Source organism: Podarcis cretensis (assembly GCF_951804945.1).
Source record: "Podarcis cretensis genome assembly, chromosome: 10".
Lineage (NCBI taxonomy): Eukaryota > Metazoa > Chordata > Lepidosauria > Squamata > Lacertidae > Podarcis > Podarcis cretensis.
The window spans coordinates 66756042-66770382 of record NC_137179.1 but is presented as its reverse complement, the minus strand read 5'-3'; the positions used below and the strand labels follow the sequence as shown (position 1 = coordinate 66770382).

Genomic DNA, 14341 nt, shown 5'->3' with positions numbered 1-14341 from the left:
GGGTTACCTGTGCCCCTCCAGATGTTGGATTCCTCATATAACCCTAACCAGGATCACAAAAGGTTGGGGTGATGGGAGTTGTAGTCCAACAATACTCGGGGTGCTACAGGTTCTTTATTCCTTTGTAAGGTGTGCATTCTTGGGAATGTCTGATGTTGTGGGGAGTTTATCATGTCTCTCCCCACAGCCACTGAAAGGAAAAGAAATAATCTAGCAACGAACCATGGGCATCTTTGCATGATAATTCCTAATAGACATGTTTCTGTTTGTTATTGATACGCACGTTAGACAACATGTTTTACTTAAGCAAGTCGGACAGAGCCTCTGTTGAGATACCTACTGTGTTTTGAATGGTAATTTTACCCACTCTCAGCTGGTCACTCTGCAAGGTTGAAGTCAGCTGCCAGCAAGACATTGATTCAGCTGTTTCTTTTTTGAAGCAACTGTGTTCATATCTCTTTGTCAACATGCTTGCTTTATGATCTTGTCTCCTTAGGATAACTACACCTTTGCTCAGCCTGGTATTCAGAAGAAAGTGAAAATGCTGGAAGAACTGGTTAGCCGAATTGACGGTACGTCTTGAAAACTAAGCGAGACTGGACGTGGCTTGGTTGAAAGTGTTTAGTTAGAAGACTTTGCTAGCTTGCCTGGGCAATACCAGCGCAGTGATCCGTCTCTACCATAATGTGGCCTTTCTCAGGCGAGGTGTCACCCTTAATCAACTTGTGGCATAGTGGCCTTTTGCAAACTTACTGCACTGTATCACTTAAAGGAAAGCCACTAGAGCATGCGCCACTCTCATTACTTTTTATTAAGGCAATGTAATCAAAATCCAATGCCAATCTTTTTTGCTGCAGACTAATGGCTACATACAAAAGCCAGCCAGCATTCATTTTACATTAAGCTCAATGATTGTAGTAATTCGGGAGAGTTGCAGTGGTTGTTTATAGTTGTCCTTTGGCACTATGTTTTGTGCCTTTGTGTATCGTTTTGCTATCAGGAATGTCTGAATAATTTCTCTGTGGAATCCAATTAATTACCAACTTTGGAAATAACATCTTTAATATTGGAGATAAATTACAGCGGGTGCGAGGGTAATTTTAGATTATGCTTTCATGTTTTTCGCAGGACTACTTTGAAACATTTTCTACCTTCATCCTTAAAACAATTCCCATCATGAAATGCTGACTGTCATATTGCTGGAGCAGAGTTTAATTAAATGAAATTTGAGAGATAGTGCTTGCCCATTCTAAGCATATTCTCTTGATAGTTCGTTAAATTAATGAGCACAGCAATGCTGAGCAGAACTAAGCATATATTTGTGACACTGCCTGTCAGTTATGTGTGTGTGTGTGTGTGTGTGTGTGTGTGTGTGTATGTGTAAGTCAAAAAATGCTGTTACGCAAGTAACTCAACAGTGGCTAAACTTATTAGGAATATGATTTCTATTGTTTCATTATGCACAGTGTAAGCTTTGTTGCAGCAGCATTTACTGCAACAATTTATATATTTGCTTGCTTGTATTTGAACAATCTAGATTGTTGATAGTGACATTGGCTGTGCTTAGAGGTGAACATTCACATAACTGATGGTGATGAAATGCACGAGTTGCCATCAAAGAAAGCTATTTAATATGCCTAGTTGTAAATAACTTGCTACTTAGCAGCTGTTGTCTGCGAAAAGCATTGGTGCGATCCTTCCTCACGCAAATGACACCCTTGGTGTAAATGTATTGCATGGGAAACGCCATTTTCCAGCAGTAGATCAGGCACTTTTCTTGCAAAAGGTCCCAGACTCAGTCTCTCTGTGGCATCTCCAGATAGGACTCTTGTCTTGTTTCCTTGGAGTGCCTCTTCCAATCAGAGATGACAAAACTGAGCTGGATAGTCCAATTACCGTATTTTTCACCCTATAGGACACACTTTTTCCCCTTCAAAAATGAAGGGGAAATGTGTGTGCGTCCTATGGGGCGAATGCAGGCTTTCGCAGAAGCCTGGAGAGAGGGAGGCATCGGTGCGCACCGACGCCTCTCGCTCTCCAGGCTTCAGGAAGCTATTTGCAAGCCTTGTGAGCCCGGGGAGTTCCCGCGGACTCGCGAGGCTTGGGGCGGCAGCCTGCATCCCAAAGCACGGGGTGCCCTCTGGAGGACGCCCCGTGCTTCGGGAAGGTGTCCACAAGCCTCCCACGGCCTGCAGGAGGTCCCGCCGGGCGCACGAGGCTTGGGGCGGCAGCCTGCATCCCGAAGCACGGGGTGCCATCTGGAGGACGCCCCGTGCTTCGGGAAGGTGTCCGCAAGTCTCCGCGCCCAGCCCCGCAAGCTCCCAGAGCGATGCCAAAGCTGCACGCAGCTTCGGCATGGCTCTGGGTCCCATTCTGGGGGCTGGGGAAGCTCGGGCTTCCCCGGCCCCAGCCCTGCGCCTGGGGGGGGGGGAAATCATTTCCCCCCCTTTACCCCCCCCCCAAATCTAGGTGCATCCTATGGGCTGGTGCGTCCTATAGGGCGAAAAATACGGTATGTGGCAAGGTATGCTACTATCTCTAAGTTGCAACAGAGAGGCAGTATGCTTCCTGCCTCTTCATTTAGCCCTTGTACTCCAACCCAGAGATCTGGTTAGAAGTTTACCCATGTTTGAAATTAAATATGGCTCTAGCCCTGAGTTAAAGGAATGGGTGGAATATTCAGAAGCCTCCTGGTTTCCTGCTCTTGCAGCCGTAGGACAAACTCTGGAAGACAGAGATTTATTTTTATTTTTATTTTTATTTAGCTTTCTCTGTGTGTATGTGCGTGTTGGTAGGAATCTTGCATTATGTACTTGCCCAAACCATTGGCAAGCTTTTTTTGTACATGAGGAACAATCACTGCACATCTTAACATAACTGGTTAATGAAGATAGCAAGGCTTGAATTAAGAAGAACAGGAGGTTGATATGTGGTGACAAATATGCTCTGCTAGAACAATCTAAGATGGAAAGAGGGTGTGAGTGGGGTGCGGGAATGTTAAATGGAAAAGTGCTTTAATGAAAAAGTGAAGTGATAAATAATATTTATGTTAATCATCCCTGATGTTTGCTTAAAATATGTGAGGTTGGAAATATTTATGGCTTGGTTATTAGATGTAGCCAGTCAACCGGAAAATATGGCTTTATTCTCAAAGGATAAGATCTTTCCTCCACAAGCTACTTAGCTTCCCTGCAACTTCTGCACCTGTCACAAAGTTAAGCTGATGATAACCAGCAGCCAGAAAAGCCCGTTGGCAGAACGGAAAGGTCACTGATCTGTGGTTTTAATAAGTTTATTTATTTAGCAGTCTTTACATCCCACCTAGTGATTGAAATTCTCAAAGCAGTTTGCAATGTATTTGCAGCATGATAAAACAGACAGTGAAGCAACCGTCACTGCAGCATGGCACGGGTGTGTACAAGTCACATGCACACAAACACACATTATCTGATGGTCCGACAAATGCCATTTTGTGGCAGAGTCTCTGTTGACACAGCTAGATGTGAGATCCACACAGGCCAGGACTTTCTCAGCGGCTGGTGCTGCTGTCTCTCAGAAACCCAGCCCTAGTGGCAGACGCAGGGTGTGATGGGGGACTATAGATGCCTCCCTTCCAGTTCTCAGATACTGCAATCAGTTAAAGGTAAAATCTCAAGCAGTGCCTAATGGGAAGAGAAGGCAAAGTAAAATGCAGTAGAATCAGAGCTTGATCCATTAGTCCCCAGTTCTCTCTGTTGTCAGAAAAGCAGGGCTGGGGGCTTAGGTTGTTTTACAGTGAGGACTGAACATGCTCAGTGGGCATGAAATGCCAGCTGACTAGGTGTTGTTTTTTTTGAGGGAGGCAGTGAGGAGGAAACATAGGGTGGATGGGAACTGGCTGGAACCCTATGCAGAAGCACTCCAGCGTGCAACATTTGGTTGCAGTATCCTACTTGTATATCCATGCCTCGATAAGCAAAAGTACAGCATCCATACACAAAAGAAGAGGTATGAGTAGACTTGGAATCACTCAAGACGTTTGCAGAGTATATAAAAAAAATGGGGAAAACCCTCTGAGCAGACCCATAATAACTCCATGGCATTGAGTATCCGAAAAGGGGGGAAACATTGGCAACTGGGTGGAAGGTTGAGGGGAAACGGAATAGAATGGAATGGCTGGAACAGGACTCACACACATGCACATATATGTTAGAAAGAACGATCTCATTGTTCAGTCATTTTCATAGGTTCCTGGATTATACTGGGAAGCTGCTTTCCCAAAGAATGGAAGTGAGAGGTGCCCCTAGGCAAAAATGGAGCCTAGATGAAGATTTTCATGTAGCTGAGATTTTAGGTATTCAGCCACCCAACTCTCCCTTGTTCTCAAAAATAAAATTTAAAAAAAAAATGATTTTGAATACGCATATTACTTTGTATCAGATCCAATGGTCTCAGGACTGCTGGACTATATAACCCTCCTGAAGACTGAAAGGGGAAATGATTTTTCACCATTCCTCCTGCATCTTTCACCTGCTGAATCTGCTTTATAGGGTTGGGACCCTCCAGAACAACATCAGAGGTAGTGCAGGGGGAAGGAGAAATTGCCTTTTCCATTTTGCCCTGCAGATGATGAACAGAAGGGAATTCCTTGGATTGAGCCCTTTATTTCTATTAATGTTAATACATGCAGTTTTATGTATACAAATTGTATAAAATGTATAAAAAATTGTATAAACAGTTTCACATACAAGTTTAAGTTTAAGCGCCTTTTCTTTCCTAACCCCTTTCTCCCTCTGGTGTTCTCTATTAAAATACCTCTCTTTTAAGGACCATGATCTGGGAAGTTCTGAAAGGGTCACTTAACATTGTTGGATGTCTCAGAGTTTCTGCATTCTTGATTTTCAAGTGAGGACAGAATTTTATCCATAACCTTACTGGAATAAATCCTCGCTCTGGGCATTTGTTTTTTCATTCATATATTGTGAGGACCACATATGTATTATAATAAATGTAGGATCTTCAGAATAACCTGTTCTTCTCATCTTCTAAGGGAATTGTTTTCCAACTCTGTGGATTAAGCTTTCAATTTCAAAGGATTTGTTATTTTACAATATTTATAAGAAATGTGATTACAGTAATTCAGTAAAGCTGTTTTAAATCGCATGCCAAGCATTACAGGAAAAACAATTTTAATTACTTTTCTAAGGTGTTTTAAAGTTGGATGATTTAGAGGCTCAGTTTTACAGCGCTGGAACTAAATTCAGCGTCTTGTATGAAATAGCAAGCCCTTTTCCCAACCTTATGCTGTGTGATATTTCTGCATGTTTTATGGAACTCAGCGGTTCAGTGTCTTACCAGTAGATTTTACTGCCTCATTAAACAATTGTATCGATTGAAAATAACTTTGTCTTTTGGGGAAGTTCAGCACGAACGAAACTTATTTGAGGTTGAACTGGAATGACTTTTTTCTTTTCTTTTTGTCTAGTAGTTCCATATTTTAAGTCATAATGGACTTTTGGAGAAAGGTTAAGCTAGGAAACCTTGATTTTCAGTGGTGATGACCAAGAAGGGCTTTCTGGAGTGTCAGGGGTAAACAAGTAGAACTGTCTCATGATTGTAGATCTTTGTAAGGAGAGGAAGACAAAGACTATCAATAGGAGGGTTCCCTAGCACAATTCAGAGTGTTGATGCTGATCTTAAAAGCCCTAAACTGCCTTGGCCCAGTATGCTTGAAGGAGTGTCTCCACTCCCATCGTTCTGCCCGCACACTGAGGTCCACCTCCAAGGGGTTCCCTCACTGCGAGAAGCGAAGTTAGAGGGAACCAGGCAGAAGATCTTCTTGGCAGTGGTGCTCTCCTTGTGGAATGCCTTCCCATCAGATGCCAAGGAGATGAAGAACTGCACAACTTTTAGAAGACATCTGAAGACATCTGTACAGTCATACCTCGGGTTACAGACGCTTCAGGTTGTGGTTTTTTTGGGTTACGGACCCACCGAAACCCGGAAGTACCGGAACGGGTTACCCGTGCGCAGAAGCGCCAAATCGCAACCCGCACATGTGCAGATGCGCTGCTGCAGATTGCGAATGTGCATCCCACATGGATCACGTTCACAACCCGAGCTTTAAATGTTTGATGTTTTATTATGTTTTTATATTTTGCTGGAAGCCACCCAGAGCGGCTTGGGAAACCCAGCCATATGAAAGGGGTATTATTATTATTATTATTATTATTATTATTATTATTATTACAATTACATTCAGTAGTTTAGCCGCTCTGAGCCCGGCCTTGGCTGGGGAGGGCGGGGTATAAATAAAAAAATATTATTATTATTATTATTACATTCAGTAGTTGATGATGGGCTGGGGTGGCAGTGCTCACCTGCACTCTGGTCAGCTGTGATGCTGGTGCTTATTGGGGGGTATAGGGAGAAAGGCAAGGTCTATATGTTGCAAACACACTGGCATAACCAATCTGGTTATCTTGCCAGTGCCAAACTCTGGTTCTCTTGTACCTTGCCAAACTTGCTGCCACTTTGCCCTTACCCTTATACAGTGGTGCCCCGCAAGACGAATGCCTCGCAAGACGGAAAACTCGCTAGACGAAAGAGTTTTCCGTTTTGGAGGTGCTTCGCAAAACGAATTTCCTATGGGCTTGCTTTGCCAGACGAAAATGTCTTGTGAGTTCCTGCGGGGTTTTTTCCCTCCCCCCCTTTTTCTAAGCCACTTATTCGCTTATCCTCTAAGCCTAAAAGCCGCTAAACCGCTAATAGCGCTAATCCGCTAAGCCGTCAATGGGCTTGCTTTGCAAGATGAAAAAACCGCTAGACGAAGAGACTCGCGGAACGGATTCTTTTCGTCTTGCGAGGCACCACTGTAGCTCCCAGTAGGCAGCAGCAACACAACCAGTTTAAGGTCAGATAAGTCCTACCACCCCAGCACAACACCCACTGCTGCAAATGAGTGTTACAGTACTGGATGCAAGTCAGTACTGTATGGTGTATGCCAGTACTGGCAATGACCAGTTACAGATGCATCTAATGACCATACAAATGACCCACCCTTGCAACGTGGGCTCTTCTCCCCAAGTAGCTTCACTGTCCGGATTATCCTGCTAGTTGTTAAGGCTGGCTTTCTTAATGGGCAGCTTGTCTCTTCTTCTAGATATCCCCTGACAATTGGATTGCATGAAGTCTAGGTGTAGCGATAGGAAGGCAAACAGCAGGTATTCAGCTAGACTTCAGCCTGTACCAAAATTGCTTAGTTACAAAATCTGAGGCAGTTAGGAACTTGGCAAAGATGGGAATTTAGAGAAGCATCTGATGTAATGAAAGAAACTTTCTTAGCATCTGGAAGCAGGGTGTCATTTTTAGCAAACACTATTTCTTTATATTCTACTTAAGAATGGAGTATGAAATGATTATGCTTCTTGGTACCAAAACACAGTGCATTTTGCATAAACATGTTATTTAATAAACTTGAACACACATAAATCCATGGTATAAAATATGCATATGTAACTTTTTTTTTTTAATGGGAGGACCTGTATCAGCACATTTTCAATAGGTTAGTATAAGTTTTTTTAAAAGTGCTGAGAAGACTGTTAAACAAATTCACCACTTATTTCTTTTGATACAAGAACTATTATTTCTTGAAGATTTAGCATAATTTTATTATCGCAAACTGCTGTATAAGTATTTTATGAAAAAATACTTTTAAGTCTGAAAGATGGCAATAATTACATCTGCCGAGTCATTCATTACATCTGCATGCTTACTATCAGTGAAATGGAAAATTTAAATTTGGAATTATTGCCAGCCAAATTACCTTTATCGGTGAAATAACATCTGTTCACAATTACTTATAAAAAAGGAGGAATGAATCTTTTCAGCCTGTGCATTTTCGTTTTGTCTCTGAATATATTATAAAATAAATTGCAAATAAAGCTTTGCACTTAGTGGTCCATTTTTCAACATGTTAGGGAGAAATAGAGGCAAGCCCACAGGAAATTCAGTATGCTTAAATTTGTATATTTTTTTTAAGTGAGTTTTTTAAGTGAGTTTGTAGCTTTTCATTATTTTCAAAGGCTTTCCAATAATCCGAAGTAAATATGTAGCGGCTGTGGAATCTACTATTTATGAGTAGCTGCTGCATTTACCTCTGAGTAAATGCTTCAATTAGCTTGAAATAACTTCTAAATCTAAAGTGATGCAGCAAATTTGTCAACCTACGGTATTTGCGCCTGCCTATGACACATTCTTAAGCAAGTTAAATGCTCCGCCGTATCTCACTGCTTTGCATTTCCTACTATATTTGCTAAGGGCAAATGTAGGCTTTTCTCATTCTTCGCTTTGAGCAGCAGTTGTTGATTGGACAATGGCCTTTCTGAGTCCTCTGAGACAAGCGCAGTTCTATCAGTATTGGCAGGTACACATTCAAGACTCGCTGCATATAGTTTTATGCCCTATAACATGCAGGAGTGTCAACATGGCCTCGCAATCGTGGGTGCCCAGAGCCGTGGGTGCCATGCAGCGTGCATAGCCGTTGCACCAAAATTTGTGTGTTCCTGGCCCCTTCATGGGGAATTTTGTGAGTGCTCAGGCACCCAGGGAGTTGGCACCTATGATAACATGTAATGGTTGCATGTGGGGAGTAGTGGTTCTTCTCTCTCACCACTATACAGTTTCTTTGTAGAGAAGGTGCTGTGCATGTTAGAAATTTAAGATAAAATCCCTGGCTTCTGTGCTTCATATAGAATGTGGTAAACCCCTTCTTAGTGTGTGTGTGTTATTTTTGTCTTGCCTTTCTTCTTAGAAGTGTTGGCACACCAAGAGTAAGGGGCGCTCTTTTTCTGCTAAGCCTAGTGGTCCGCTTTGATGGGAGGGTCTACAAAGGAAGATCCGTGGCAAAGTGGACTTTGCAGCCATTGCTGATCATCTCATTGGCACTGTCCGCAAAACCCAGCTCTATCAGGGACCAGCTACACTCAGAAGCTCTGATAGGGAATTGATCGTCATGAGACTTGCATCTGGTGCCATGTTTAAAAGGCGTCAAATGCAAGCCCTGCTTGCCAAGATACAATCAAGAATGCTCTGCAAGGTTCCCAATGCTTTCTGTGCAGCTGGGTCTCGACTAACCTCATATCTGACATCAGGTTTGTAGCAGGTGGGTGTAGCTTGGGGGAAACGGCTTCACAGGCCAAATTAGAAACCGTGCCAAACCTAAATGGGCATGTAGTTTGTAGGTTACCCACTGCTGTCTTAAAAACTTAGGAGAAGATGGAGAAACCCATTGAGAAGCAGTGTAGGGGTAAATTGTAGTACCGATTGATCAGAGGCCAAATCTCCTTGGGCCACACCACCATTCAGTCACAGATCTACCAGAAATTTTGGTTGTCAGATTGCTCGTTATATTTATTTATTTATTTATTTATTTATTTACTTGGAATATTTATTTTAAGGAGGATACTCAGTGCTGCTTTAATTTTAAAACACACATGTTCACATGAATCATAAGTAACTCTTAACTCCCCATAGCTTGTTTTTAGTGGTGTGCATGCAGTGTAAAGTAAAAGAAATTCTGCCTTTTAATGAGATTTTTTTTTTTTAAAAAAAGATAATGTATTCATGGCTTGTTTTTTAAGCTACAATTCCATCCTGTGTTCATGCAGCTGACACATTCTAAAATGACAAGTTGACAATGTCACACAATCACATCTTAACATTTAATACTTAAAAAAGAAATGAAAAGCACTAGGACAAACTTGGGACTAAATCAGTGTGCCAGAAACAAGTAGCTGTATTGAAACTCTGTACTTGCAGTATGATTTTCATTCAGTTATTTAAATATATGGAAACTATTCATCACTGAACCTGTCAATAGATCCTTTTGAACGTTGTCTACAATGCTGGTGTAAAATTTACTTGCTGTTTCCATTTGGGCCTCTTTGGAGGAAATTGCTTGCTTATATAATGTTGAATTTGGGGGGTGGGGTGTTTTTTTTTTTTTTTAAAAAAAAAAAAACCTGCTTGTGATTAATGATGCATAGAGCCCTCTTGGTAAACTTATTTCAATTTTTCTCTTTCAGAGCAAGTGCACAGACACTTAGAGCAACACGAGGTGAAATACCTTCAGTTTGCTTTCCGCTGGATGAATAACTTGTTGATGAGAGAAGTTCCCCTGCGGTGCACCATAAGGCTTTGGGACACATACCAGGTGAACTGTTGCTTTGAGCCCTCATTATGGAGCACAGTGCTGTTTGAAGCTGCATGCCTCTCCCGTGTAGACTTGATTTAAAAAACGGAGCTGGCTGATTTCTGTTGAGCTTCCGAGTATTTGACATTCTTGATGTGCAGGAGCCTTAGATATTGGAAACTAAAGTTGATGAGCACGTTTGCCTATGGTTATCTGCATTTAGCGGAGGGAATAAGAGTCTCTTTCAAGATCACTGCACACCCATATGATTTTGCCCTCATCATGGTTGAGCAAGTCCTTGGAGATGTCACCTCCATGTGCTGCAACTACCAAGACGGCAAACAGATTATGAGAAGAGGGTTTAGAGCAGCACAGAAAATGCCTCTAACAAAATACAGGGATTCGTTCTTTAACAACAAGCCCTTTTTGAGGTCTGGAGCTTTTGGCCTCAACCCCTAACCCTAAACTTAAATGAAGCCAATATTTCTCAAGTACGCTTCCTTGTATTTCCTTCGTTTACTCCGGCCTTCCCTTCCCCTACTTTCAAAATTTAGATTGCAAACTGGACTGGTTTATATTACTCTGTAAAGTGCCATTTATGTTGATAGCACTACATTTAAAAAAAACAAAAAAACAAAAACAAAGCCTCAATTCTCAAAATCGATGTATATATTAATTGCTTGGCACTTGCCAGTTGATGACACAAATATATCTCAGCAACAGATAGCCTGGACTTAGGGTTGCCATGTATCCTCTTTTTCCAGGACACGTCCTCTTTCTGGGATAAAATTTCTTTCTTGGTGGATTTTTTTAATTTGCCAAAATGTCTTTCTGCATGAGACATAGACATAACTGGTGGTTGAAGACTTGCTTTCCTCTACTCTTTTCCTGCCCCCCTCAGCAATATATCACAGCTTCTGTAGTCTACATATAGTAGGGGTATTTAAAATGAGAGTCGTCATAGCGTCCTCTTTTTCTCTCTCCAAAATATGGCAACCCTATATATGCCCCACATATATTATGAGTACACTATTAAAAATGAGCTCTCTTTCATGGCCGCATATAGGAGAGCTATATATTCCAAAGAAGGCTCACAAAAAATCTTGTGTCATTGACATTTCATTTTATTTGAAATGTCTGAACCACCACCTGCACATACATTTTAATGCAGCTAAGCAATATGCTAAACAACACATATAAAACAATTAAAATGCAATGGTACCTTGGTTTACAACCATAATCTGTTCCGGAGGTCTGTTTGTAAACCAAAACAGGTTGTAACCCAAGGCACGCTTTTGCCAATGGGGCCTCCCAATTTTTTTTTTGTTCATAATCCAAAAAATGGGTTGTAATCCAAAAAAAGTTTGCAAACTGGGACACGCACTTCTGGGTTTGATTTGTTTGTAATCCAAAACATATGCAAACCAGACTGTTTGCAAACCAAGGTACCACTACCACTGTATACAAAAAGGCAGTAAGCTATATGCCTAAACAATAAATCTGTATCGGCAATAAAAAAGAATTAAGTACGGAAATGTTAATTATTGGTTTTGTCCTCAAATAAAGATCTTAAGCTTGTCATCTGAAACCTAAAGTGTTTTGGCTCGAACAAGCCTTCTTCGGGGGTCTATCTCATTTGTTTATCAGTGGCTCAGAACCCATCAGTTTTAAAGGCAGGGAGATTCCGTAGGAGCTTTCCCCTGGAAGGTCATTAAAACACAAGAAACAAGGGAGATAAACCCATGAAGACAACTCGTTGGAGCTGAAACGCGTTGGGTTAATATAACAATAAGCTACCATTCTTTCCAGCATCTCTGAGAAACAATTCCCCTTTTTTGTTCATATTTTTGGATGCTTCCATTTCTGTGTGTTTCCCTGTGAAACCTAGCAAACCACTCCCCCTTTCAGAAAAGAATCTCACAATCTAGACACCATTACAGTCAAGGCTCCATCCTCTGCATCCATTCGGCTCACGTCTGGGAATGGGGAAGTAGGATACAAAATAGGACCTCCAGAAATAGCCCAAGTGCATTGGCAGATTAATATGGGAGAAGGTGGGCTCAAGGGATAGGAGGGGTATTTTATATGGAACTCTGTAGTTTTCTGTTGATTAACTCTGAATTAATCTTTCACCAAACAATTCCATTTCTGCCATTTCCCATGCTTTCTTGCATACCCCAGTATTAGACTGAAGATGCCTACTAATTGGCAAGACTGGTCTGTTCATGAGACGAGTTATATTAGCCTCCTCTTGAGACTTTCTATTGAAAGTGAGAGCTCCTGATTATTTCCAAAGAGAAGACTGGTGATTATTATTTCAAATACAATATTAATTAAAATAATGCAGTCTCCAGGAAGTAAACTATTCAGATTCTGTACAGATTAAATCTTCATACTTGCAGCAAGTATTTTGCTGTAATGGTGGTGGTCAGTGGTTCACTAGAAAATGAAACAAGGCAGTGGGGAGATGTATTGCATTTCCAAGCATTTGAAGATTTCGGGAAGATGGCATGTAGGACAAATCTGAACTGTTAGTCTTGGTTGTTGCAACCTAATATGTGGTTATTAAATATCCAACTGTCTTGCCCAATTAGCCAAATAGACTCAGGCATTCTCAACTGGCTTATTATTTTAATGTGTCTAAATTTTATTTCATATAATTTGTTAGAGGCATAGTAAGTGTTGATTAGTCTAATATTGGGTTACATGCGTTTTACAATTAAGGGAGCTGAACATTGTTTAATGGTTTAAGTCCGTAAGTAGCTGTAAAGGTGAGCACTGGAATAAAAATCTCACTCGCAAACGGAAAGTTAAAACATTCAGCAGCTAATGACATGGAAAATGTTGTATATAAATCTGAGTATAACTATATACAGGTGCACAAGCATGCTTGGTTGTGCTCCTAAATAACCGCATTAATCCGGGAAAAAATATCCCAAACAAATCCCCTCCCCAATAGAGATGTCTTTGTATATCTCCACATTTAAACTTTTAATAAAAGGCAAAGTATGAGCATATATACACAAACTAAGTCTTTGTTAAGGTCTAAAAATGATCCGAGCCTCATTGTCCAAAAAGCAATGTCTTGCTACTGCTCCCAGGAGAAGTGATTTCTTGTCTTCTGCCTTATCCCCGAAGTCTTGCTAACCCTGAGCCCTTGTCCAGAGCAAGAGTGGGAGTGAAACAGGAAATCCCAAGTGGCTGAAGAGAGCAACTAATTTCATGTCTTCTGGGTTGGTGGTTGGAATAACCAGACATGCAATGTTACTTCCTCCTCCTTCCTCTTTGAACTATGGGGTGTTGAGTTTTTTTAATGCAATCAAGCGTGGTCCTTATATGGTGTTACTGAGGCTGAAGCAAGGCAAGAGAGTTGTAGGTGGCAGGTTGAGCAGAAAGCAGATAACATGAAAAAGAAACTAATATGTATCTACTTACCCAGATTTGCTTCCTTAGCAGCAAGCTACCATTCTCTGCTGTATGCAAGGATCTCTATGATCACCTCCTGAACAGATAGGTTGTGCTGGATTGCGGTGGAGATTGCATAAGGTCGAGTAAGTTTAGAAGAGGGGCCAAAACTTTGGCAGTAATGTTCCCAAACGGCCATTATTGTAAAAGCAAAAAATGGGAGAATTTTTTTGCTGAAAGAAAGGATATTGTAATGGGGGTTTGTTGCCAAAATTAAGTGCGGCATAGAAAGCTTCTAAACACAATCTTGCAACGAAAAGATTCCATGTACATTATTGTTTTTTTGAGGCAGTGATCCTAAATTCTGATGAATCCCATCCTTTTATTCCATAGCCTAGTTCTGTTTTATAGCAACTTACAATTTTGCTTGGCATAAGCCTCTTGGCACAGCAGGAAGAATGTGAAGCTAATTTGATTTTGGGCTTGCATTTCATCAGTGGAATAACAAGTCTGGGGTTTAGAGTTATCCTCTCCCTTCTCAAGTATACTTGTGATTTTGATTGTATTGTTCAAAGCTTCATTCCATCTTGTCTGTCTGACATTTTCTCCCTAGATGACTCTTGGCAGCTTCAATTTAAAGGAGTGAAAGTACTCGAGATTCTTCCTACCACTGTCTCTTCCCTTTCCCCCTTCTATAATTTATAAAAGCAGAACAGCCCTTTCTGTGGCTGAAGTTCATAATCCGGAGGATCATCTTGACTGTTG

The 14341-nt window shown here is 41.3% G+C and overlaps 1 protein-coding gene and 1 long non-coding RNA gene across 2 annotated transcripts in view; both read left to right on the top strand.

Moving 5' to 3' along the window:
- LOC307226021 overlaps positions 1–14341 on the top strand; it is a 242783-nt gene that overhangs the window by 144237 nt on the left and 84205 nt on the right. The gene's annotated exons all lie outside the window — the stretch shown is intronic.
- The window catches only part of TBC1D22A (TBC1 domain family member 22A), a 121256-nt gene that overhangs the window by 65941 nt on the left and 40974 nt on the right, over positions 1–14341 (top strand). Inside the window, exons 10-11 of the mRNA XM_079994239.1 lie at positions 497–572; positions 10065–10192. Coding sequence (XP_079850365.1) covers positions 497–572; positions 10065–10192 — 204 coding nt within the window. The remainder of the gene's footprint in view (positions 1–496; positions 573–10064; positions 10193–14341) is intronic.